Source organism: Lytechinus variegatus, chromosome 16, assembly GCF_018143015.1.
Source record: "Lytechinus variegatus isolate NC3 chromosome 16, Lvar_3.0, whole genome shotgun sequence".
Classification (NCBI taxonomy): Eukaryota; Metazoa; Echinodermata; class Echinoidea; order Temnopleuroida; family Toxopneustidae; genus Lytechinus; species Lytechinus variegatus.
In genome coordinates this window covers 23,714,524-23,740,736 of record NC_054755.1, presented here as the reverse complement: position 1 = coordinate 23,740,736, position 26,213 = coordinate 23,714,524, and the positions used below count along the sequence as shown (strand labels likewise).

Below are 26,213 nucleotides of genomic sequence, written 5' to 3'. Positions count from 1 at the left end.
GCAAGGTCAAGTTTACCATATACATTTAGGCCTCGATATTAGTCAATTACAGTTCATCCATGGAACATTGAATAACCTTAGCAATAATGTTCTTGAAGACATGGTTCTTCATAAGAAGTAATAATTAAATGTTCTCACTATATATTTTAAGTTTTCTTTTTAAAATCCCTCAAATCCTGCCAAAATGAGGAAATACTTGTCTTCATGATACGTCCAAATGCAGAACAGTTGTTTCATTTCCCAATCAAGATCATGAATTGCAATTATTGTCCATATGTGATTTATTTTATTTCATTGTGGTCATGACTAAGGTTCATGTTGGATGTAGTCATCTTGTTGACTTGCTACTTAGACTTTCACATGAGAATTACCAAGATTTAAATGAATTAACAAGATCTAAGTGAGCTTTCGGAAGATCCAATATGAGTAATGATTTGGTAATGATAGAAATGTATATATTTTCTCAAAAGGTTTAAGATTTGTTGTGTCTTCCACAAAGTCTGCACTCATCTCTGTGAAAGTGTTGTTTAAAATTTTATACAAAGCTGTTAGTGTTTAATGTATGAGCCTTACAGTTGTTCAACATTTTAAACAACTAAGCTCAATTTATTGAGAATTGAATATGACAAATTAAGTTTTTTTAAAAACATTTGTTTAAATTGTTTAAACAACCACTGTAATTATAAATTTCAAACAGCGTTTTTTACTGTGCATATGTTTAAGCCTGTCACTGTTACAACTGTCGTTTAACCTTTTAAGCAAGTTCTTTAAGATTTTAAGTTGTTTAAACTTTTAACAAGTTGTTTAAAGTACTACTACTTCATGAAAGTGAAAGCCGAGCTTGGGTTATTAGAAGCAAATTTAGGTTTATACCTTGAATGTTATTCAATGTTGCTTGAAATTCGATAGATTTTGCCTTTCTTCGTGGAGGGGAAAACCTACTTAAGCAGGTGTCAATTAGTGCCACTTGGCCAAGTCCCATTGTTGTTCTCTTTGTTTTGAAGTTCTCTAAAAACATGTACTGTATTAATGTAAAGAAGTCGATCTGAAGAACTGAGGCCTTCGAGGGCAACTCTCAGTCACTCTTGTGAAAAGCTTGGCACGGCTGAAACTCTTGCGAGCTCGTATATTTGTGTTTTCCCGCTGCTCGCGGAGATTTTAAAGGGCTTTGGAGCCGTGCGATAGACGGCGAGGATTGAATTTGGAAAGCCGTACCATTTTCGAAATAGTTTGGTAATGAATTGTATCCTGATGTCTCTTCCTGTCGAATTAGATTGGCACATGTCAGGTCGGTTTCCCCTCAACACAATCTGCTCCTATCAAACAACGTGTCGGAATGCATACTCCGTCTGTTTAGGTGCTTGATGGTTAGAGGTATATACATGTAGGTATATGTCGACCTATGGACCACAATGTCACAAGATCCTGGGCGATTTGCTCTGTAACAAAGACACAATATCACAATATCTGCTTGAAAGTTTTTAATCACAGTTTTGTTACCCCAGTTGTCATAATTTTGATTTTCTTTGATTTGTATTCATTGTTTTTCTTCTGCATCAATTACATTACCAATATAATATATTGATTATTGCTATTGGCATGAATCATGCCCAATACGGTCTAATACCAGATTATTATAACATTTTAATCTGTATGCTTCTACATTAATCCAATTGGTGAAAAATATAATGAACGTAGTGCCCAGCACTCTTCATTTTCTTTCCAATTTCATTTCTTGATTTCATGAACTTACTGTTTCAAATAAGCATATTATAGAGATGGGGAAATAGAGATATGCTTAGCTATGTGCTGTGGAATATGAAATAAGTGAATATTATTACTATTCACTGATCCGTAAAATTTTAATGATATAAAATGATGAAAGGATAAATGCTACAAACACTTTTTCTCTCAACATGGATTCGATCTCATATTCAGATTTATTTGGTTGTCCGTCTTCAAAGGCCCTTCTTAGTTTTGAGTAAATATTTTGCTATATTTTTACCTAACATGTAGGCAGGTCAACGAGTATCATTAGTGGGTTAATTACACCTGATTAAGATAGGTTGAATCATCTTCCTCTTGAATCCAGGGATACGATGTGTACTTGCTACTGTGTGCACTCGGTAGTCAGGCAAAATAATGGCTAGTCTTATTACAGAGACCTTATAAACACATTGGTTACACATCTTTTCATTTGTTTGTTCATTCTTGTTTTGTTTTTTCCTATATTCATTAATTTGCACATTATTCATTTGCTCATCCATTCATGCAATCATTAATTAATTCATTTGTTTGTTCGTTCGTACAGTCATTCGTATCATTTGTTTGTTCACTCATTCACTCATTCATTCATCCATTCATTCATTCATTCATTCATTCATTCAATCATTAATTAATTAATTCATTCATTTGTTTGTTCGTTCATACATCCGTTACTATAAGGTTATTTGTTTGTTCATTCATTCATTTTTCATCCATCCGTTCGTCCGTCTGTCTGCATACGTCCGTCCATCCATCCATCCATTTTTTGATTTTTTTTTGGTTGTATTTTTCATTCACCGAAGAAATGTTCATGAAACACTCGACTGTATAGCGAAATTCGACTCATGTTATTTGCATATTTTCGTTTTAAAAACTTGCTTTTACTTGTTTAGACAATTATTTGACTTAGGGAAGTTTTACTTACAGTATACATACTCTGGCAGAGGGACCTGTAAGGACTCGCACTATCCCTTTAACAGGGGTTTTGATTTGGTTGAGGAATAAGACTACGATTATATAGATCCACACACACTTCAGCTCCTCTCAACTTGCAATCAGTTCAATTCCAAGGGGGGTGAAAGAGGCATAGCTGAATTTAATCAAGTCCAATGTACAATTCTAGCCTTTTTTTTGTTTATCACACTCTCCAACGAAGTGACGACAGCCCTGTCTAATGCGTACCCAGAGACGGACACTTTATAATTGGATTTAATCAGAAAGATTTGTGGTTGTGCGTTGTATGTGCGACCAATTCTCAATGTATTATAACACTTTCAAGGCATGTGGATTCAAGCTATGTGGATGTCATACACTGGAAAGCATAGAGGTATGATGTTGAACAGGTTCTTTTCGGAAGTTGTTTTCAAGGGGATACATTTTGACGAAAAACCAGCTTCTTGATCATTATCTCTTTTTTCAGTTTAATCTGTATCCTTTGGATTGGTAGATTCTCATGAATAATTATTCCTTTTCAGGACCAACAATTGTCCAAGAAAGATACACGGTGTACCATGAAACCTACACTATTCTTCTTTGCCATGGAAACCTTAAAAAGTTACATTGATGAAATTTGTTTTTAAAATGTAGGATGTGAAAGTGTTATTTTTATTTTCCCCCATATTCACAGTTATTTTTGCACCACACATATTTCATTTTGTCAGTTAATATTGGATAAAATATGTTATAAAATATAGGGAGTGAAAGTTATTTACCCCAAATTTGCAAAATTTTTACAATTTTTTTCTTCCAGTTCCAATGTATTTTTGTAGGTTTGCTGCTAACGTTTTAGAAATCAAACTATTTTTATATTAATTTTCCTCCAGATAAATAAAATTTCTAAATATTTTCTTAAATGTAGTTCTACATGTTTTACTGTTTGCTGATGATGTTTTTTCCAGAATACAGTTTACACTGTGGATTCTTTTGAGGTGTTGATGTGTTCAGTCAAATTTATTGTGGTTCATTCTTACGCGACTCTGAATTTGTGAGTTTTTACAAAAATATGCCAACTTCTTTAACACACTGACTTTGGTCTTTAAGTAAACATTTAGACTGTTCCTGTATAGCAATGCCCATTATTTTAAAGTGCAAACATATCTCTGGCAAACTGCATTTTTGTGTGATAGCCAACACAATAAAGGATGATTGCTCAATTATAGGTGTAATTACAACGCTTTGTGATTGCTTAAAGTCACCCTTTATTGACATATCATGACATGTCGGTGGACAGTATTTGTGTTGTAGGGTTATCATCATAGCCAATGTGAGCCCTTTGATAAGGGCGTATGCCTTCAGGGAGTCAAAAACTGTTTGAAGAACATTGTCCTGTCGGCCCAGGAAGGCCGATATCATGGACTGAGAAATATCGTCCATGAAGATGAAAGTTTCTCTGTTGTATCGCCATGGTCAGTCATACTATTGGTTTGTTGTCATGTAGGAGATCTAGGGCATCATCTAGGGTGACTCTTCCCAATCTGGTTAACTTTTGGCTTTGGATATACCATTCATTCTCCTTGATTTGTATTTTCCAAGGAGAAATTTTTTGTTCATGCATTCTGAAAGGTATACTAGGTAAGAGTATTTCACAAATTTTTTTCCAGTGAATTAGTTACAGTTTTGTCTTTTTATGTTTGTATTCTATCAATATTTACTTCACAGATTTGAGAAGTAATTTGAGTTTTAATCGCAATTGTTGTGTGATACTACTATTACAAGAAAAAAAAGAAAGAAATTGTGCTTTGAAGGCACAAGGTCTTGGGATGAATCTGGCAAATTTTAGATTGCATGATTTGCACTGTTGGACCTTCTTGGTATTTTCTAGTGTTAAAAAAAGTTAGCTATTCCCAGTTGCTATGGCGACATCTTGTTGATAAACTTCCACTTTTGAGTTGACATTCGCTGTTCAGGTTCACGTTGGAATGTCGTCTGTTTATTCAGGTCATGTTGTACTATTGAAATATGAGCTTTACCACGAACCCACCCAGTGAGACATGCTCTATTATTCATTTTTGCCATAACACTTACACAGTATGTCTCGGGATTGCATTCAAACAGCCATTTTTCACCCAAGTTTTCACACTTTACAAAGACATCAAGTTTTAAAACAACGAAGCTGTGTTCAAACAATTTTTTTTTTCATGGGTATGAAAATAAGTCTCTCAGTTTGTGTATCAATGTAATCAACTTTCTTTGTATCGATCAAAAATTGATACCTCTTTTCGAAATGCAAACTTGTTATGTGCCGAAAAGTGCGCATTTTCTAATGTGCTTCCAGAGAACAACAATGTACATTGAACACTAAACATCAAGGAATGCAAGGGAGATCTTAATGATTCTATGACATTATAATTCTGGTTTGGACATCGGCCTGTATAGCTTACATTCCAAATGGACATGAACTTCCTAGGTCAAACCGTGAAGTGCAGTGAGCAGTGGCATGTCTTGACCTAAAGAATTTTCAGCGTTTCAAAGAATAGCTTGAATGCAACCACAAAGTTTAAGTGCTCGTTTTCATGATTCAATCTGTGATACCAGCTTAGAAAATAGCTTGAATGCACCTTCGCTTCCATTCTACAGAAGAATTCTTGATATGCTGACATCACCAAAACATTGTTTTCAAAGTTTTCAAGACAATTTCACTTCTGCGGAGAGCGTGTCCAATCGTTATCGCGTCTGTCACAGTATTGCATAAGCGCAGAGGAAGGAAACCCTTTGACTGGGTAGATTGGCAAAGAGAATTGGGGCATCGGGGATAATTTGATTAGGAAATCTGTCCGTTCAACAACAACAAGATTGTCCTGTTTGTAAAGCCTCTTGATTGGGCTGTATTGTACTTGTGTTATCGGTAGCACAGGAGTCACAGGGTCTCATCACTGCCTTATATCACGGTTATCAGGAATGTGGAATTATCATTTACAGTGTTGTCTTTCTGGAGGGAGAAGTACCTAAATTGATACTGTATATCGTGCTTTTCATCAGTTAATGAGGTAGGTCTCGTCGTTGGGCAGTATCGATGCCTGCAAGATCGCATGATATCAGAGGTTACCTGTTGCTCAATACATATTTCTGTGGTTCAAATGTCTGTTTTGTTTTACTCTTCTCTCTTTAGTGCTTTCAAGAGAGAGATTTGAAATCATGTTATGAGTGGTTTTTAAAAATTTATCTTTCCATGTTGATATTGCAATGATTGAATGATTGACTATCAATTACCTCCGTCCTCGCATGAATTCATTACGTCTTAACTAATGACTTGTCTTACTTCTGAAGCTAACGTAGCCTGATCGGCCAGTTTTTGTGGCTACGAGGGATTCTTGTATTCTTTTTATTGTTCTGTCTAGTTATGAAGCATTAATGCTATTATTGATAAAAGGTAGGCCTAGTGTGAAAAGAGTATAATTTGTTTAAAAGATACATCTGGAGGTGAGCTTCAAATGAATACAACATTATACAATATTTTTTGATAGAATTTCAATGATATATATCCTTAAAAACATCTGTTTAATATGCAAGTATGCATATTTGGCAAATAAATTAATATTTGAAGTCTTTTTGGTTAATTATTTAAAAAATTGAATGATAGCTTTCATGAATAGTTCACTCTAAGAAAGTGTTCAGTAGCATAATTTGCTAACTCTAAAATAGTACAGATAGGGGTCAAGTATCACTTAATATGGATTTGTACAGCAAGAAAAACTCAACTACTTTCATTTTCCATCTTGAACAATAATATTATCAATCCCCAGATGTTCATCTATGTTCTCACTTTGCTCTTAATTAACTTGACACGTTTTCCATATGCGGCCCAGATCGTTCTGATCTAATCTGTAGTTTGATAGCATTGAGGGGATAGCTATCGTTTCAGGCCAGCCACCCCCTGAAAATGGGTACATTCCGTCACTGTTGGCATAGCGATCCACGTTCTTTTGAATAATTCTTGACATGTCTATGTGATTGAGGGGTTGGCATTGAAAGGAATGCTGCAGTAAGTGGCATTTTACTTCCAGATAATGTTGTTGAAACCGTCACACTGGTCGCTTCACTGCGGATCCCCTTTCAACCGTTTTACAGGCAAAAGTCTTTTTTTGACACTTCTAAGGAATCGCATAGTTGTGGGAGTCCTTTCAAATCATTCTGTTAGAGTTGCTTTTTGTTGTTCTTCATTGTCGATGGGTTCATGCCCTTTCATGTCTGACTGTACCTAGTGCAGAGCGTTGCGAGTAAACATTTTTAATTTCAAGTTCTAAGGCTGCTTCAACTGTGAGTGATATGCAATTACAAGATATCTTGAAAGTTATTTGACATGTTTACATTGTCTGAAGTATTGTAGGCATTGCCATTGTTACCTTTGCCTTGACTTGGCATTGATGGTAAGTTTGTTATCAGTGGTAATTACCATGGAATCATTGCCCAACAGCCAATCAGGAGCAAGGTTTTACTGGAAGTTACAAGTGATTGCATTGTTATGGTGAATGGTAGGTTTTATGTAACAGGGCCCTGGATGAAAACAAAGTGGTCATTTTGATGTTGAGCATGATCAAAGAATAATTTCTTTCTCTATGAAGAAGAGATGAGATAAATCTCATTGATATGTAAGAAGTAAGATAAAATGTTCAAGTCTTCTGCTTTGATTCCTGTCTTACAAAATCTTTCATTGTTGATGTTTGTTATTTCAGGCCACAAGTGGACTAGGTAGTGAGGAGCCTCAGCTAGATCTTGATGAGGATGATCATCTAAGATCGTTGGACACCAAGCATCCACATCTCCTAACCGGAGAGTTCTTAGTCAAGAGAAACAGTCGCAGTAAACCTCCATTCCAGGGCAGGGTCTCACCTCCTACTTCTTACTTCAACCCTTGGGTCCTTCAGCCACAGCAGCTGAGGAAGAAACTAGAATCCCTCCAGCAACAGGAGGAGGGTGGAGGGAATGACTGGAGGAATGGCGTTCCGAAGCAGATGAAGCCAGAACTGATTGTTGTGGATATCTTTGACGATAGCCAGGAAGTATCTTGTGGTGATAAAGATTGTAAAATGCCTCAAGAAAGTATTATGGAGGACCCTATCAGTGAATCTGTTGCCAACATGGATGCCTTAGAGGATGTCTCCAGAGACCTAGAGGGTGATGCGACTTTAGAGCAATCTGGTAACAGTCCTCCTAGATTTGTGCGTAGTGTCTCCAGCATACCTTCAAGAAATAGGCAAGTGTCTGTTGACTCTGTAAGTGGAGCCAATCAAAGGACAGAGAAGCATGCGAGGACTACTAACAATAATCGCAGATCGCTCTCCCCACAGGCAAGAGAGTATGCATCAAGGCTCAATGCCTCCGGGAAGCAGCGGTCTCAGTCTCAGGCATCCAGCGGAGAGAATGATGATCAGCAGACTAACGGCTACAGGCAGCGCAAGAAGAGCCTGGCCCTTGCCATGAACGAGGGTCGACTTGAAATGAAGGAAGTGTGCATGAGACCATTGGATGTGGACCTTGATTTTCATTTGATTGCTCAGCTGAACCAGCTCAATCGGGAATTAATGGATCTATCCAAATCAGGATCGTCCACGTCTCCATCTTCACCAGGTGTAGGTGCCAACCATAGTTTCTCTCTCCTTGAAAACAACAGTGAGATCCTGGCTGATGGTGATACGAAGCACAGTGTATCAAGTTCACCTCAGTCCCCTAACTCTTTACAGGTCCAACAAACAAAACATTCTCCAGGAAATGATATGTACAGTCCAATATCTTCTAAGAGAGGTAGGAGTCCTGTAGAAGCCAAGCAAAAAAAGTTTAGTTATGATTCGCCGAGGAGGAAGCAATCTGATGAAAATGTAACTCCTGTTTTTTCTAGTAAGAAATCATCTCCTGAACAAAGAACAATCTCTGAAAATAGTAAGGAATCCAAGTCGGTGTCACCCCGAGAAGTAATCTCTCGGATCAAATCACGTTTCAGTAACCCCAAACTGACCAGGGGGTCACCACAAAGAAGCAGTGCTGGGAAAATAGAAATTCAAATCTTGAGACCAAATCTAGGAAACTCTGAGAACGAATCTGGACCATTCAAGAGATCAGCATCTCTTAGAAACGACTCTGACTCGAGAAAGACGTGGCCCAGCCTTGAAGCGTCTACTGAGGGCTACGAAGAGAACAGCCAGAGTCCGTCCGGACAGAGTCATGTCTATCGACGGAGTGAATCCGATGGACCGCTAGAGAGGCAACGGAAGAAGCCAGTTCTTCCGGACTCTAACCCTATGATAGAACAGAACCATAACGCACCAGGTAGCAGTACTGATAGTGGACTGGGCAAGGATCAGAGGCATTCCAAGTCAAGCGCAGATTCATTACTAGAGGTGAGTCCAATAACTACAGCATAAGTAGATGATTAGATGATTTAGGTACCTTGTCAAAAGTGCGTCGCGCCTTTTAGCAGGAATTTCGTTATAAAGGCACTATGTGTCTTTTCATAGCGGCTTTCCTGTGTGCCTTGTTTTAAACTAGTCCTAGGAACCCGCCTGTCAGAATCGATTACTTTTAAAGAACCAATGCCCAAAACTGAGCCATAATCATTAAAATCTTCAACATCTAACATTTTCAGCGACCCCCTCCCAACACCCTCCCCCCCAAAAAAAAAACTCATCAGCAACTCTTAGTCTTTACGGGGATGACATTATCTGAGAACTACCATACTCGGCTTGTCATATCCTTCAGTTTGAATCATTAGCAGCAAACCGAGCCATAATCATCAAAATCTTTAACATCTACATTTTCAGCAATCCCCCACTCCCCCAAACATAAAAACAGAACATCTTGCCGTTCTGTATGTACTCGTGAATTCATACATTTTCTTGTATTGAAGCAAGAACCCCCCTCCCTTTTTCATTTTCAGCAACTCCCCCCCCTCCCCCAGACATAAAAACAGAACATCTTGCCATGCTCGGCTTTGCCGAAAGCGTTCTGTATGTACTCATGAATTCACACATTTTCTTGTATGGAAGCAAGAACCTCCGCTGCCCCCTCCCCCCCATTCAGTCTCTTCTTATGCTGGAATGACATTGCTTTAGCACCTGCTATTCTCAGCATTACATTTATCTACCTTTTTATTTCTTCTTGTATCCAAGACTAATAATCCACCCTGGATTTAGCAACTCAATCCCTTGTTTACAAATCAGTTTTGTTTTGATGATATTTGCTGTGAGTGAGCGTCGATATGCACTCTGGATTTGTTTCATAATGTCATGTGCATGACTAATTGTAATGAATCACCCGGGAGAGTACATAACATAGTTTATCCCATATCACATTTAAAAGACAGATCTACATGTATATTGATAACAGGAGTCTAGACAATGCAAAAAGATTTTGAAATAATGAACTACCTCAAATTCTTGTGCTATCCAAGGTAAAAGCATTTATATGTTCCATATTAATTGGTATTGATAAAGAGAAAGCAATAAAAATCCCTGTGAAAGTTATTTGCCCTTTGGAAAATTTATTTATTTTTTAATTCATTGCATCCATCACAGTTAGATTACTGGAATAGTTTATACACGTTTTGCAAGGAGCAAATAGAATAGTTTATTTAACGTTTTGCAAGGAGCAAATAGAATAGTTGATATACACGTTTTGCAAGGAGCGCAAAGCCTCATGAAACGTCACGCTTCAGTGCTAACATGATTTATACGCATTAGAGCATGTACCCTGAGCGTGATTTGACCAACCTGAGCAACTGGACATTTTAGTATCATGTTTAAACCCCTCCCCTCTCCCCAAGAGATATATTTACTTCAATAACTCCATACATCTACTTGATTTGCTAGTTCAGCCCTCTGGACTGCCATACCCGAAAAGAACTCCCAAGAATTTAAAAAGCGCGAGCGCGCCCTCTCCCGTTCAGGCTTACTACCCATGATCACCGCGCAATTAGCGTCCATCCTCTTTTGCTTTCGGCAAGCCACCTGTCAAGACGTGCTCAGATAAGTCTCCTAAGAGCTCAAATCTTTTTTGAGCTTTGGTATATTATTTTCGCTTATCTGTGGTGCATTCTCCCTTTTAATTTCAATCTTTCCATTTGTGTGTAAGATTGTGTTCAGAATTTACACCTGGCGTGACTTTTTAGACGTGTTTTTGGTGACACTTAAATTGTTTTTCTAAAGGAGTCTCTCGAAGGCGGACGGTGCGAGGACAACCCCTATCCCGCGGTCGACTTTTCAGTAAGCGCTCAGGCGCTGCTTGACAAGTATCTACCTCACATCTACCCTCCGAGCGGGGGTATTGATGAAGCAAGGGAGTCCATATTTTCTCGCCCCGCCTCTTCAGGCGCCCCGAGCTCAATCGGCCGAATTGGGGGTCTCGGAGAGTGACGGGGTCGCTCTAGACGAGGCGGCTCCTACGACGAGGAAGCCGCCAGCTCCGAGGGTGTAAATCCACCCCCGCTCTGCTGCTGCCCGGAAGCGCCAGGCTGGAGGCTAGCGAGAAGGCAGAGGCAGGGGGGGGCGATTATTATGCAGGTACTCCCGAATTCGCCCTCTACGTCAAGCTCACATACGGCGACGACTCCTTCAGCGGTAACTCTCTCCATTCTTCCCCCTAAGCGGGCCCGTAGATTGGAGGTATGAATCTCTTACATACCGCATGCCGCACTTCTCTCGTGAGAATGTTTGGCTGCTTTGAGAGGGCAACCTATCACGTCCGCGGACCGTCCGCCCAGGCGACGAGACCGTCGCTTTTCTGGCCTGAACCTCACTTTCTATTCGAAAGTAAGGGTGCCCTGTCTTACTTAGCTCCTACCCTTGCAACGCCAGAGTCAGGGCTAGTACAGATACCCGTTCTCCAGCGATCGCCGCTGAAGAGAGGGCGACTCTGATATGAGCACCATCACCGCCCAGCGGTATGTCTCACTATCTCATAGCTCTCCGAGCTTATGAGTATGTATATCGGATCTGAATGTCACGGCGATTAAAAGTTCTCCTGTGCTTAATAATCGCTATGCCTTCACCACCCGGTGCATTATGGTTATGTTAACCTATTTGTCTCGTATTCGGGCGGCTCGTACGAACCCTGCCCGAGCTGCCATCACCGGTCGTCCCCCCGGACACCGCCGGCAGCACCCGCACCGAATACGTGGAAGGAATCAGCTTTTCATATGCTAGATATCCCTCCTGTTGACATTCACAGCTGTTCCCCGAGTCTTTCCCGGTTGGGTAAACATCATCTCGGAGGAAAGTAACCGCCGTACATCTCATGAGATTGTTGGCTATGTACGTGCGTTCAAACTTGTTTAAAGCCCCAGGATTCTCTGTCGGCATTCTATGCCTACTTTCTGGGCACACCCACCGTACCGGGTCGGCGAGTTCACACCAAACTGTACACCGCCAGACCATCAGTCGAGCTCTAACTGTCTATCTTATAGACTGCCCTCTATGTGGGTCAATCTTGCGGGCGTCTCCGCCGTTCCCTCCTTGTGCGGAGTGGTCTACGGTGGATGTCTTTACCGTGCCCGTTTGTCGAATCGGCTTCTTTCTTAGAAATTTTTTCACGGCACACTCGAGTCGCCCCGCATGCTGCTTTCATCCTCCTTCCATGCAATGCATGTGGCCAGGGTCACCGCACGACCGAGGATGATGTAACCGTGGATGGATGTATGCTTATGCCTTCCTAACCACGATCACTACGACCCGCCTTCTCTCGGGCCGACTGTGGATGAGTCTCTCCATGTAAGTGATTTACTTCACTGGAGTTCTTCTTTTAGAAATTTAGATTCTCATCCCCCACTGCTTAGGGCGTCATTTTTGCCGCCCCCCGCAGCTTTTTGGAGCTCCTTATCTTACCGATATCGGACTGTTCCACGCTGCCGCAACCGGCGCCGGCGGTGCTTGCTCTTACGATCACCTGAGAAACAGGCCTTGTGACTGTTTTCATAAACAACTGGTTCTCACCGCAGACTGATGGAAATTTTGTGATTACTTCCTCAAGTCTCCTTCGCTTGTTTCTTCAAGCGAGGACTTCGACACTCTTAGCCAGTTTCCGTCCCTGACTTGATAGGACAGGGCCGTTGCTACCTCATTCGATTCCGTTGGGAATGTAACGGTTGAGGTATCATATCTGGCGATGTCTGTTCGTTTAGAGCATCTCTTGATGGTCGTTTACACGTAATATCGTGACAGATTTTTTTTTTTTTTTTTTTTTTTTTTTTTTCGCCAGCTCCCTCTGGCGTACACTTGCTGCTGCTAGGGATTCCCCCGCCCAGCGGACAGCCATCGCAGCCTAGCCTCACGGGCTCTCTCGGCGATGGTAGCTTGAGCCAAGCCACCTCTTCCACCGCGGGCACTGCACCCTCAGATGGGTGCTTCAATCAGTATGGGAGAAAGGGGATCCTGAGTTCTCTCTCGATCACTCGGTCTAACACACTTTTGTCGTGATGTGTACCGCGCTGTTTCCCTGACACGCCCGGTTGAGCTGTTTTGACCAGACTGCTCTATTCTACATAGGCAACATGTCCGCGGCATTCCTTATTAACAGGATGGCACTCAGTCGCTTTCTCGACCCTTGTCTGCCTTACGAGTGGTTTTCTTCCTAAATCCCTACTCTCCGTCGTTCCTGGTCCCCTTCGGACCGCTAGTAACTTTTTACCACAGCTCTCTCAGAATTCTGCAGATTTTCTGCCCTCACGCATTTGAGACAGATATCGAATTCTGGGCGCTTTCTCCCACGCGGAGGCTTCCCCTACAGAAATTTCCAAGCTTGCGGGAAGCGTGCGACTAGCTTGCGCAAGCTTGCGGCATGCTAGTAACTAGCATGCGGCTAGCTTAATAAGCGTGTGATATGCGTGCAGAGTAATAGTTAAGCGATCTTTTAGCGAGCAGGGACTGTTCGCTAGCAGGCACTCGCTTATTAAGCGAGCGCCCTGCTAGTCGCATGCTAGTTACTAGCAAGCGGCACGCTTAAATTTCTGCAGGGGTTCTGAGATATCTCGCCTTCTCAGATTGGTCGATTGATCACTTACTGAGCCTTAAAAGCTTCAGTTTTCCGATCACGATTCTTGTTGAAACTTTCAACAAATTCCGATTCTTACGCTCTAGTCAGCAGGTGATGTTGTTCTCCTGACACTAGGCCGAGGGCCCATGATACTTAGTATTCCTGAGTATACAGGGCTTTCCTCTCGAGGACATTTTTGAGGGCCGCCTTTTGGCGCTCAACTAACTCCTTCACTTCTTTCTACTTGAAGGACATTCCGTCCAGCGAGGCGAGATTTGCTGCTTCGGCGCTTAAAGCAGCTGCGGCTTTTTCCCCCTCTCCCTAAATTTCGTTGTTTTTGTTTTTTCAAATTTTCTTAGGCTTACAATTGAAAACATGCCTCCCTACGGTTTGAGTCCGTGCTGGTCTAGCAAATCAAGTAGATGTATGGAGTTATTGAAGTAAATTATGAAAATACTTACCTGATTTTCTTATTTACGAGATAACTCATACATCTACTTGATACCCTCCCACCGACCCTCCGCCTTGCGCAGCAACATGTTTCAACGTTTGGGCTTGCGAAAGGTGAGGAAGATGGACGCTAATTGCGCGGTGATCATGGGTAGTAAGCCTGAACGGGAGAGGGCGCGCTCGCGCTTTTTAAATTCTTGGGAGTTCTTTTCGGGTATGGCAGTCCAGAGGGCTGAACTAGCAAATCAAGTAGATGTATGAGTTATCTCGTAAATAAGAAAATCAGGTAAGTATTTTCATAACTTGTAAGTTTATCTTGAATATCATAACTTTCCCTGAGTGGTTTAACCCTATAAAAAATTGCACTTAAATTCAAAAGGTTTTGATTTAAGTACTTATGTTTAGTACAGTAACACTACATGTTTACTAGAAGTCCTAGGTATATGTTTTGGTGTTCAAGATTTCCCCATATTGCACTAGATCACTAAGAACAACATTCACCAATCTTCATATCTCTTCTGCGATCTCTTTTCAGGATTTCCATGTTAGCAGCCAAGTTTCGTCTAGGTGTAACAGCAATCCTCCTTCCAGACCCCTGTCGTCCGACACAGGTGATCTGAGCTGGGAGAAAGGTCGCGACCTTTTGTCACCGAGATTGAGAGGTAAGTTATTCAAGAGTTTGATAGGGCTGTTATTGATAACCTCTTTATCGCTGTTCTTGTTGATGATTGCGTGTTTTTTGCCACTTAGCGATATTGATAACCTTTATCTTATTGTCGATAAAACCTGCTATTATGTAGGGACATGACAGTGATTTTACGTGACTGTCGAAAATGGACAGAATTCATGGAAACTGCCTTTTGAAAGTGGCTTTTCAAACGGAAAATCACGGAAAACATATTTTTCCTCAAAATGCACAGAAATTACTTCAAAATCTCAAAATATAAATACTTACTAGCCACAAAACACGATTTCACTTCGCTATATTCATGACAATCCAAACATGACTGCACTTGATCGAATCGACCAAAAACAAGTACCAACTAACGTAGAAGGCAGCACACGGCTGTGTGTTGCTGCCCCCTACGTTCAAAGATGTACGACACAATATAAAAATGGCGGATACGTGAAAGTCGTTGACTGCTGAGAACGATGTCCAAAAGCCCCAAAATTATTAAACTTCATCCAACCCTAAAATAATGCTTATAACATGAAAGGTGAGGATGTATTTATGTTAAATATGTTTGTTAAAAGATTTTAAAAGATAATCAATTTTAAAGCGTTCTTGTTACAGTGGCAGATACAAATTTTGACTAACGCGAGTATTGTGACAGCACTAAATGACGGTAATATTTTGATCAATTCATAAAAATGTGTATTGATTATGTTCTTATGTCGATAGTTATCGATATCGGTAAGCTATTTTTAGCGATATATCGACCGAGAATGTTCTTACCCATAAAAACCTTGTTAACTGCAACTACTTTCATTTGTCTTTTAAAGTAGAGTTTGTCCACATTGATATTTAAGGAGTGATCACTGCCAAGCAATAGTAGCTTTAATTTCGATATCTTTCTTAATTGACAGCAACGTGCCTCATAACTCAGCGATGAAATGCACAGTTCTATAACGAGATGGGTGTGCTATTATCTAATTATAAGTTGGGTTGAATTCAATTTCCAACACTTCCAGCCCCTATAGATAGCGCCTGTGCCCTGAATTTTCTAATATACATTAAATAGATATAACTAACAGCTGTTCTGGAGTCATTCGACACACAAATGATGTTTTTAGATGTGAATAAATGTGGCTTTATTGACATGTATGTCAGTGCAACTGTTTATTACAGTTAAAGTCATACATTCTTCTTCTTTCACAACATATATGTGCATACATGTAAAAATGGTAACATCATTTAATAAAAAAATCTTAAGTGTATCAATAAAAAAATGTCTAGATACGAGGTCATGTTGAAATTTTGTCATGAAAGAGGATACACTTTATTTTAAGGAAGCTGGGGCTGTCATAGCAACATGCTGCAGGATCTTGCATGATTTTTTTTATGTTGTTTAAAATATACATGTAGAGCCTTGAAAAGCAGCAGAATCTCATGTAAAAGGCAAGACATAGTGACCATGGGACTGTTACTTAGATTTTTTTACTTATTTTCCCCCCCTATAAGTGTATTCTTTCCTCTTTTTCTTCAATCTGTCTCCCTTGTTATCATGTTTGTCATGTTATCATTTTATGTTATATTTTGCAAATCCAATGCAATTCAGCCTAATTGCGATATGTGGATATTCTAATAAAATCTTAAACCTTGAACCTTCAATGTCAAAGTATTGTATGGAAGGCCTTAGCATAAAAAGACCATTTACCCATAAGAAGCTACTTAAAACCCTTTAAAATGCAAGCTTGAAGGATATGTATCTCACATGAACATATTGAGTATGGTGTCAAATGAGGAACTGATCTTATTGGAATGATGAGTCATGTTTCTCATTCGGATATCAGTTAATGCTTAAATGATTGCAAGTTTAACACTTTTTATACAAATATTACAAATTTAAGTTGTTTGAATGGAGCCTAATTCACTTGTATGTGAGTTTCAAAATGCACATGTGGAAGAAAATACAGACTTGACTAAACAGTCACTATAGTTTAGTACGAAATTTCGTTTAATTATTTTCAACATTTCAATTTGATTGCACTGGAAATGGTGTATTTCAAATAAAACGTTCATTGTATCATTCAGCAAAATTACAATGTTGAATGATGTCTTTAAAAAGAGGGAATTTTTAAAGGGGTAACAGGATCAGCATCTCTTAGAAACAAATTTGACTCGAGAAAGACGTAGCCCTGCATTACAAGCTATTTTTTCAGTCTACTGGTGGGTGTTTCTTAAAGCCCTTTCTTAGTTACGGGCGACTGTACTGGTGACCCTTCTTAGGAACTAAATCATTGTCAATCATGGAAATCTGGGACCCGTTTCATAAAGGACTTGCAACTGTTGTAACTTTGCCATAATGGCAACTACCATGGTATCAGGGCTCAGCAGCCAATCAGAATCAAGGTTGCCATGGTAGATGCCATAATGGCAAAGTTACAACAGTTGTTAGTCCTTTAAGGCCCGGTCACACCGCCCGAGCATTGTTGGAGCGGTCGTGGAGCGGTAGGGATAGAGGGTCGAATTTCGCTCACAAACTTGGGGAAAAAGTCAAAAACAAAAATCAGAAAAAAATCACAAAACAATCGAAAATGGTGAACGGTAGCGAGCGGTGATGATTTTTTCTCTCCGGTCCACGACCAGTCCAACAATGCTCGGGCGGTGTGACCAGGCCTTTATGAAACGGGGCCCCTGGTGTGTATCGTTTACTACAAGAAAGGATCACCAGTCATTCATAAAGTCGCTCATATCTTCCAAACAGCTCTATGAAACACTCACTTGAAACAGCATCATTTGATTGAATGAGGTCAAGGTTGTCATATCATCTCATCGTTTGTTATTGATGTTAATGGATTTATTTTATTCTGATAAAGTTAAGGAGTTTTCATTCCGTAAGAGGCTGAAAAAGAAGAATAACTGGCACTGAAACTGGATTTCATTGATCAAGAAATTGTGTTGCCCTGATTTCATTTTTCTTTGCCGAATTTTAAAGTGCAGTTAACCTTAACAAGTAATTAGATTAATTTGTGAATAGATTAAGCGTTCCTTCAACCGTAATGTTTACAAACACTGTTGTGTTTTGAGACTTGTACTCTACAATAAATGTCAAGGCTGGATCTCAAGCTGGCCACTTCAAATCAGTTTTTTTCAAAGGCAGCTCCAAGTTAGGCCGTGTTTATGCTTCCACTTTTCAGGCCAGAATCAGCGTTTCCAAACGTGATTAGTCCAAAACACGGTTGCGTCCATGCTTACTTTCATTTAAACGCTGTTTCAAAACGCCGATTGTAAACTCACAAAAAGGTGCGTTTGTAAACGTCGTTTGACCAGAATCAGGCTTTCTGGGGAAGTATAAACAGAACCACGATCGTAAACGTGTTTAAATGACGTCATTTGGTACATGCTTCCGGTGAGATGAAAATCCGCGGGCAAATATAGTCGTATTGCTCCTTGTTATCTCTACGTAAAAACAACAATTGGAAAAAAAAAAACTTTCGAAAAAAGGCGTGCCCAATTTGACCTCGCTTAACGATGCGAAGCCAGCTGGAGATCATGATTTGCTCTGAAAAGTTAAGCATAAACAGCACTCCAAAAACCATGTTTACGATCGGCGTTTTGAATCGACGTTTGAAATCGCTGATTCTGTCCTCGCAATGGAAGCATAAACACACCCTTATTAGGTCACTTGTTTTTTTTTCCTATGTCTGCTTATCACCGGGATAGTTTTTCTCGCTCTATTAATCACAAAACTTTGTTGTGGTGATGACCATGAAAAGAATTCTAACAGATTCCAATCGGACTGACTACCAAATGGCCAGTAATCACCAATGATCACAAAGTATCTGTCTAATGATTTTGTTAGAAAATTTATTGAGCAAAAATTATTTTACAAGCATATAGATCATCCATTTTCCAAACTACATCATCCATTTTGCAAACTACATAGGCCTATAGGCCTAATTAAAACATTTTACACATGTGCTTATCTGTATTGATGATTATCATCAACCTATGTCATTTTTTCGTTTTCTGTTGAGGTTTTCATGCTTGGCGTAGATCAAGATTGATATAACAATACACATTGATTAAAAAACATTTATCAAAAATCATTTTCCACTGCAACTCCTCAAGCTTCACTTTAGTAAAAGTTTTCTTCTCTAAGCCTTTGTTCTATGTAGTTCCAATTTCATTTTCTTGGATAATTTATATGATAACTTAATTCACAATGAGACAAGTAATCTAGAGCACTGTCAATGGTGTCTTCTACCTGTAGGGTGTACTCTCATTTTTAAAAGGAAGACCTTCAAAGCATTTCAATTAAAGTATGATTTATTAACATTACTCTTCATCCGTTCCATATTTTGTTTCTTTCTACAAAATTGTCTGTAAACTTGCATGGTTGCAGTTGATTTTCTGCAGACAAGCGTATTCGCATCACCCTGTAGAGCCTATTTCCATTACTCCCCCTCTTAGAGGTTAGGGGCTCGGAGTTCCCCCTTCCCCCAAAGAGCGGGGTCAAATTCTAGAACATGTAAACAGGATGCAGGCGCTCAGGGACTAGTCTAGTCTCGCAGTGACTGCTAGACTAGGTCCTACTAATAAATGTTTTGAAAGTAGACGAGGTAAACCTCTAGCTGACAATAAAATTTGATCATTCATGAATTACGGTGTAACTTACATGCCAAACTTCATTTGCAGTTGGAAACATTTGAATTTCTATTTTCATTTTTTCCTATAAAAATTTGTATTTCTTTCATTCTTTTTATTATTCTGTTTATTTTCATTATCTTTGTCATTTTCGTTTCGTTCACATTTTTCTGTATTCTCTTGATTTTCTGTTTTTTTCTTTTCTTTCATTATTTGTTTTTTGTTGTTGAAATATCTGTCTTTCTTCCTTTTTGTCTCTTGATTTCTCCTTTGTCAGTACCGGTATCTGTTTAATATTTTAAAGGGATTAATCAATCATATATTAAATCTCTCATCGATCTATTTTCTCTCCTTCTATCCCTTCTCTCGATCAATGATGGATTCAATCATCAATAATTCATCCTCTAAAGGGGAATCAATTTATCAAAGTATTCTGTTAAAATCTACATTGATATTTACAGTAGTAACTCATTTGTACTATGAACCAGCATAGGATATACATGAGAGCAATAGGAGATTTCACCCTCATGAAAGCCCAAATCGCCCCTTAAATTCCCCCAAAATGCATGCTTTGGGGCCGCATACATTCGTGATTCCGAAGCTTCGTTATTCCGAAGGTTTGGATATTCCGAAGGTTTGTTATTCCGAAGGTTCGTATATCCGAAGGTTCGTAATTCCGAAGGTTCGTAAGTCCGAAAACGAAATGAGGTTCGTAATTCCGAAGGTTCGTTAATCCGAAAATGAAATGAGGTTCGTAACTCCGAAGGTTCGTTAGTCTGAAAACGAAATGATTAATAAACCAAATTTCGTTTTCGGAACAACAAACTTTATTTCGTTTTCGGATTAACGAACCTTCAGAACATCGAACCTTATTTCATGTTCGGATTATCAAACCTTCGGAATAACGAACCTTCGGGCTAACGCCATAAATGTTCGGATTAACGAACCCTTTTACATTTTCGGATTAACGAACATCGAGGTATAGGCAATTTACGTGTTTCGGAATTATGAACCTACGGAATTAAGAACCTTCGGAATTATGAACCTTCAGAATTACGAAGTGTTACCCTTTGGGGCAATCATTCTTTCTAGAGCTTCCCCAAGATGTGTCACAAACAATATTCAGAATTATTTAGAAATCAATATTCTAAATATGGCAGAATAATAATATATGGATTTACTGCATAATTTGCTTGTTTCCCCTAAAAAGTAGCCTTTTAAAAAGAAAGAAATCGCCCCCACATGCTGCAATCGCCCCAATGTGGAAATAATGATAGCCCCTAAAAGATAAATATTATTTCCTACCCTGCTATGAAGGCAAAATTAAGGGTCTGCTACAGAAGACTAGAAGCTATCATCTAGTCAAGGCTGTTTAGATCTATATTCACTGATAATATAGCTCAATGACTATTGATCATAATTTATAATATTCCTTTGATAACAGTTTGAACGAAATGAAAGTGACTTGTAATCCAGTCTTTAATTTGATGAAAACCGTAGTCATATCACATTTCTGATAAACCTGTATGAGCTATCATAGAGCTTCTGTGTGGTTGAAGTTAATCGGGCATTATAGCTTCATATCTTCAATCCCTGGCAGACTGAATGATTTTGCCATAGCACATGTTTTCTGTAGATTCCAGCCCACTATATATAAGGGCTGTGTCTTCAATGGGTTTATGTTTAACAAATATAATGTATCGCACTTTATATAAACTTGATTAGGATGCCAGTCTAAAAAGGGAATTCGTTTTAAATAAAAGAAAAATGAGAGAAAAATATTGAAGAAAATTTACAGAAAATCACTTCAATTCAATACACACAAAAAAAATCATAAGCAAACTGTTTAGAGAAGTAACTTTACATGCAAGTCCAATACCTATCTCCATTTTCAATCATTATTTGGTCTCTGAAGCTCTTCTTGTTTTCTTTTGTAAGTCCACTTTCCCCTTCTCTCAGTTGAATCTATAGTTGAATGCTGCCATCTGTTTTGGAAAAAAGTTTATTGATGACTGTCTTAGATATTTCTTTTTAATATATTTGTAGCATATTAGCGGGTGCTGTTATCAGGTCATGAAAAGGACTGTATTATAGTGACTTTGCAGTTTGGTCCAATTCATTCTGCAATTAATTTGATCAAATCAAATTATAATATATCATATCAACAATCTGAAATATTATTAACCTTTCCACAAATTGTGGTGGTTAAAAAAAGAAATCATGCACATCATACCTAACAGCGTTCAGTCAGTGTAGGTACTTGTATTCTGTTGCTGGTAAACTGTAACATCATGCACAGAATAATTAACCCTTCCTTAAAATTGTTTGGGTTTAAGAGAACTTGCCTAAGGTACGCCCTACTGGCAGCGAAGCATTTTGACCTGTAGTCTAGACATATACTGTCTTAATTGTTTTCAGCTGTGCTGCTACTGGGTCTTGAGATTGATTCTCCTTTTCTGGATGAGATGCAATCAGGATATCTGAAAGCTGTGAATTCATTAGAAAGACTTCCGTTTTTAATTATGACAAAGGTGGTCTAATTTCCCTCAATTCTTCACAATTTCTGAAAATGGAGAAATATTGAAGCCTTACCTAGATCATTTGATTTACTTCAATAACTCCATACATCTACTTGATTTGCTAGTTCAGCCCTCTGGACTGCCATACCCGAATAGAACTCCCAAGGATTTAAAAAGCGCGAGCGCGCCCTCTCCCGTTCAGGCTTACTACCCATGATCACCGCGCAACTAGCGTCCATCTTCCTCTTTTGCTTTCGGCAAGCCACCTGTCAAGACGTGCTCAGATAAGTCTCCTAAGAGCTCAAATCTTTTTGAGCTTTGGTATATTATTTTCGCTTATCTGTGGTGCATTCTCCCTTTTAATTTCAATCTTTCCATTTGTGTGTAAGATTGTGTTCAGAATTTACACTTGGCGTGACTTTTTAGACGTGTTTTTGGTGACACTTAAATTGTTTTCTAACGTTTGAGTTCTTGTCGCGCCGCATCGCTAGCGCGTTCGCGAGGCACCGGGCTTGGCCTGCCTACGTGGCAGCAAGCCTTCACCACTTGTCATGGTTATTGTTCTTCACGTTCAAAGCGTGGTGGCTTTTGGTGCCGTTTTTGAATTAAATTCTAGACAGCCTCTACACTTTGTTGTCGAGGGTGTTATTGTTATTTCTTTTTGCAGGTTGGGATCTTCAACTCTGTTCCTTCCTTGCTTTCTGGAATTGATTTATTAAGATTTTCGATTGATTATTGATTGATTAATTCTTCAATTCTCTTTCCTTTCTGTTCTGAATAAATTTCTTAATTGATATTTTATTCACAGGCGGATCTTAAAGCTCAATTTCTTTTTCCTTCTGTTCTGAATAAATTTCTTGATTGATATTTTATTCACAGGCGGATCCTAAAGCTCAATTCCTTTTCCTTTCTGTTCTGAATAAAATTCTTGATTAATATTTTATTCACAGACGCTTCGGGGATTGTTTAATTCGGCTTACGCAATTATACCTGATGATTGTTTGGTTATTCAATCCCCCTAAAAAAAAAAAAAAAAAAATTTTTGTTCTTTACAGGTGGGGTCTCCTTCCTGTTAGAAATTTTCTTAGGCTTACAATTGAAAACATGCCTCCCTACGGTTTGAGTCCGTGCTGGTCTAGCAAATCAAGTAGATGTATGGAGTTATTGAAGTAAATTATGAAAATACTTACCTGATTTTCTTATTTACGAGATAACTCATACATCTACTTGATACCCTCCCACCGACCCTCCGCCTTGCGTAGCAACATGTTTCAACGTATGGGCTTGCGAAAGGTGAGGAAGATGGACGCTAGTTGCGCGGTGATCATGGGTAGTAAGCCTGAACGGGAGAGGGCGCGCTCGCGCTTTTTAAATCCTTGGGAGTTCTATTCGGGTATGGCAGTCCAGAGGGCTGAACTAGCAAATCAAGTAGATGTATGAGTTATCTCGTAAATAAGAAAATCAGGTAAGTATTTTCATAGTTTAAAGTATGGTTTGCAAAATGTCACATCTTTTAAACAATCAATGTTTAATCTTAGAATATGTTGGTTGTAACATAAAAAACAATTGTTTTCGCAGTGAGATTATAAATAAGTTACCTTAGAAACTTAATTACTATAGTGAAATTTCATATAATCATTTGAAGTATTTAAACAACTTGTTTAAAACTTCAAACAATAGTTGTGAACATGACGGGCTTAAACAACATGCTAGAAATTGTGAACAGCACTACAGAGTATGCATCACTTACATTAGCTTTTCTTGTACACACAATTTTCCAATAAAATCTTCTGCATCTCTTATGTGATGAATACGATTTTGTTATCCATATCTTTTTTTTCTTTGTTTTGTCCAATATTTCATGGACATCATCTACTGATTCGTGACCAACTTTTTCAAATGTTTGAAATGATTTTGAAATAAAGTATATTTATTTATTTTGCCTTGATTGTTTTTTTGTAGGTTTTCCAGGCTATCTATCTAGTTCTACACCACATAGTCCTACTAATCTAACCCCAGCCACTGGTAGTAGAGAAGATCTATTGGATGATGGCTTCTCTAGACCAGGTAGGTACCTGAAACATTCTTTGGGAACAAAACAGTAACATCTACCACAACTTAGGTAACATCAACAACTAGTATGACAACAATCCATAATCATACTGCTGAGAAAGATAAATAAAAATTTCCAATACTGGGTAATTCCATAAAATTATCAACCTTTTTGTATGTCCGACCCCCATTTTTCTCAAGTTTTACTTCACTTTATAAGCCGACCAATTTATGGTCCTTTGAGAACATTACAGACTGTCAAAAGAGCAAGAAATCAGAGACAAAAAATTTCACTAAGGTCCCACATATAGGGGGTCGGACGAACATGTTTTATGGAATTGCGCTACTGCCACTATTAACGCCACGAATATTCCAATACCAGTAACTCACAGTTATATATCTGTCATCAACCACTGCTATCATTCTATCTACCAACCACATACCCATATACCTATGTTGTCAACCACTGCTGCCACTTTACCTACCACCCACTACCACAATGACTACCACCACCATGAACACTACCAGCGATTGCTGCCACCACCACTCTAACACCCGCAAGTGCCACTGTTATCACAACACTACCACTGTCACTATCATTGCAATGGCACAACTGTCACCACTACCACTGCAACTACCACAAATGGGGTGTTGCAAGAAACCTGTGTTTAAAGAGGAATGCCAGTAGTTGCAGTTAACACTGATTTCATGAGAAAGTCTGTAAAACAAGGCTTAATTGTCAGTATATCATCGAGGATCTAGATCTGGTACAGTTACATTAACTGAACGTTGTGAAATCTTGAAATCTACGCTGAAAAATGTTCACACCGAAGATCCCAACACAGATAAGCGCACGTGGGACAATGCATAATTATTGCTTAGAGCGTCGGGCCTGACGCTCTACCCGAATCCTTTGCTTATTTGCTGATTTCTCAGCAATTACCCAATTTCTTCCAGAATCTTTTGGCACATGCGTTTTGTTTATACAAACAGACACTTTGGTGGTCATTTCATTGGATTCTGTACTAACTCATTTTGATATCGTTACCAAAACTAGCATTTACCTTTAATTGCTAATTTATTTATGGTAACTTTATGTCTTGCAATTCATCACAACTACATGTACTACCAACAAATAATTATCAAAACTACCAGTATCGCCACTTTCACATTTGTACCACACCACCAGTCTCACAACTAGATACCACCACTATCAACCACTTACCTTTAACATCACGTCATCTACCACCCCACCACTTCCAATGTTGTCACTACGTCTACCTTTGCCACTGCAACCTTCTTTCCACCGCCAAAAACAACCACCACCACCGCCAACACCACCACCAACCCCACCCATCACCACATCTACCACCATCACCACCACCACCACCACCGCCACCATCACCGCCATCACCACCATCCCCGCCGCCACCACTACCACCACCACCATCACCACCACCAACACCGCCACCACCACCATCACCGCTGCCACCACCACCAACCGCACTCACCCATCACCACCACCACAACTACCACATCCACCTCTACCACCACCACTACAATCACCGCCACCAACACCACCCAACCATCACCTTATCTACCACCATCACCACCATCACCACCACCACCAACCCACCCATTACCACATCTACCACCACCTACCACCGCCCACTACCACCACCACCACCATTACTACCACCCACTGCTCACCCCTACCACCACCCTCACCCACCACTGCTACAGACCAAACACCTGTAAAATCCACAGCTTACATAATCTGATAAACACAACAAGCAAAATCTCTTTGAGATCACCTTACACTTTTAACCTCTTCATTGCTTTGTCAAACTCTTCTTTTTACTTTTATTTGTATTTTGTAACATTTTATAAAGCATGAAGGACGGAAAGTAAACAAGTTCCTTCAGGAAGATAATGAGAAGACAATTTTAATCTTTTTAATCCTGTGAAAAACACACCACCACTCACTGGAACTTTAACATACCCGGGAGTCCCATCAGGTTTGAATATAAAAGTTTTCCTTGACGAGATTGAAAACAACTTATATTTTTTCAATAGCTTGTGATGCGTACCATTAAACACTGTAATTGTCATGTCGGGGGAAATATTTTGGAGGCAAAAACATCCCACTATTCTCGACT

At 39.3% G+C, this 26,213-nt stretch overlaps 1 protein-coding gene across 1 annotated transcript in view; it reads left to right on the top strand.

Moving 5' to 3' along the window:
* Positions 1–7,620: 7,620 nt before the first annotated feature.
* LOC121429433 overlaps positions 7,621–26,213 on the top strand; it is a 47,028-nt gene continuing 28,435 nt past the window's right edge. Inside the window, exons 1-3 of the mRNA XM_041626423.1 lie at positions 7,621–9,098; positions 14,708–14,834; positions 23,965–24,069. Coding sequence (XP_041482357.1) covers positions 7,716–9,098; positions 14,708–14,834; positions 23,965–24,069 — 1,615 coding nt within the window. The 5' untranslated portion in view covers positions 7,621–7,715. The remainder of the gene's footprint in view (positions 9,099–14,707; positions 14,835–23,964; positions 24,070–26,213) is intronic.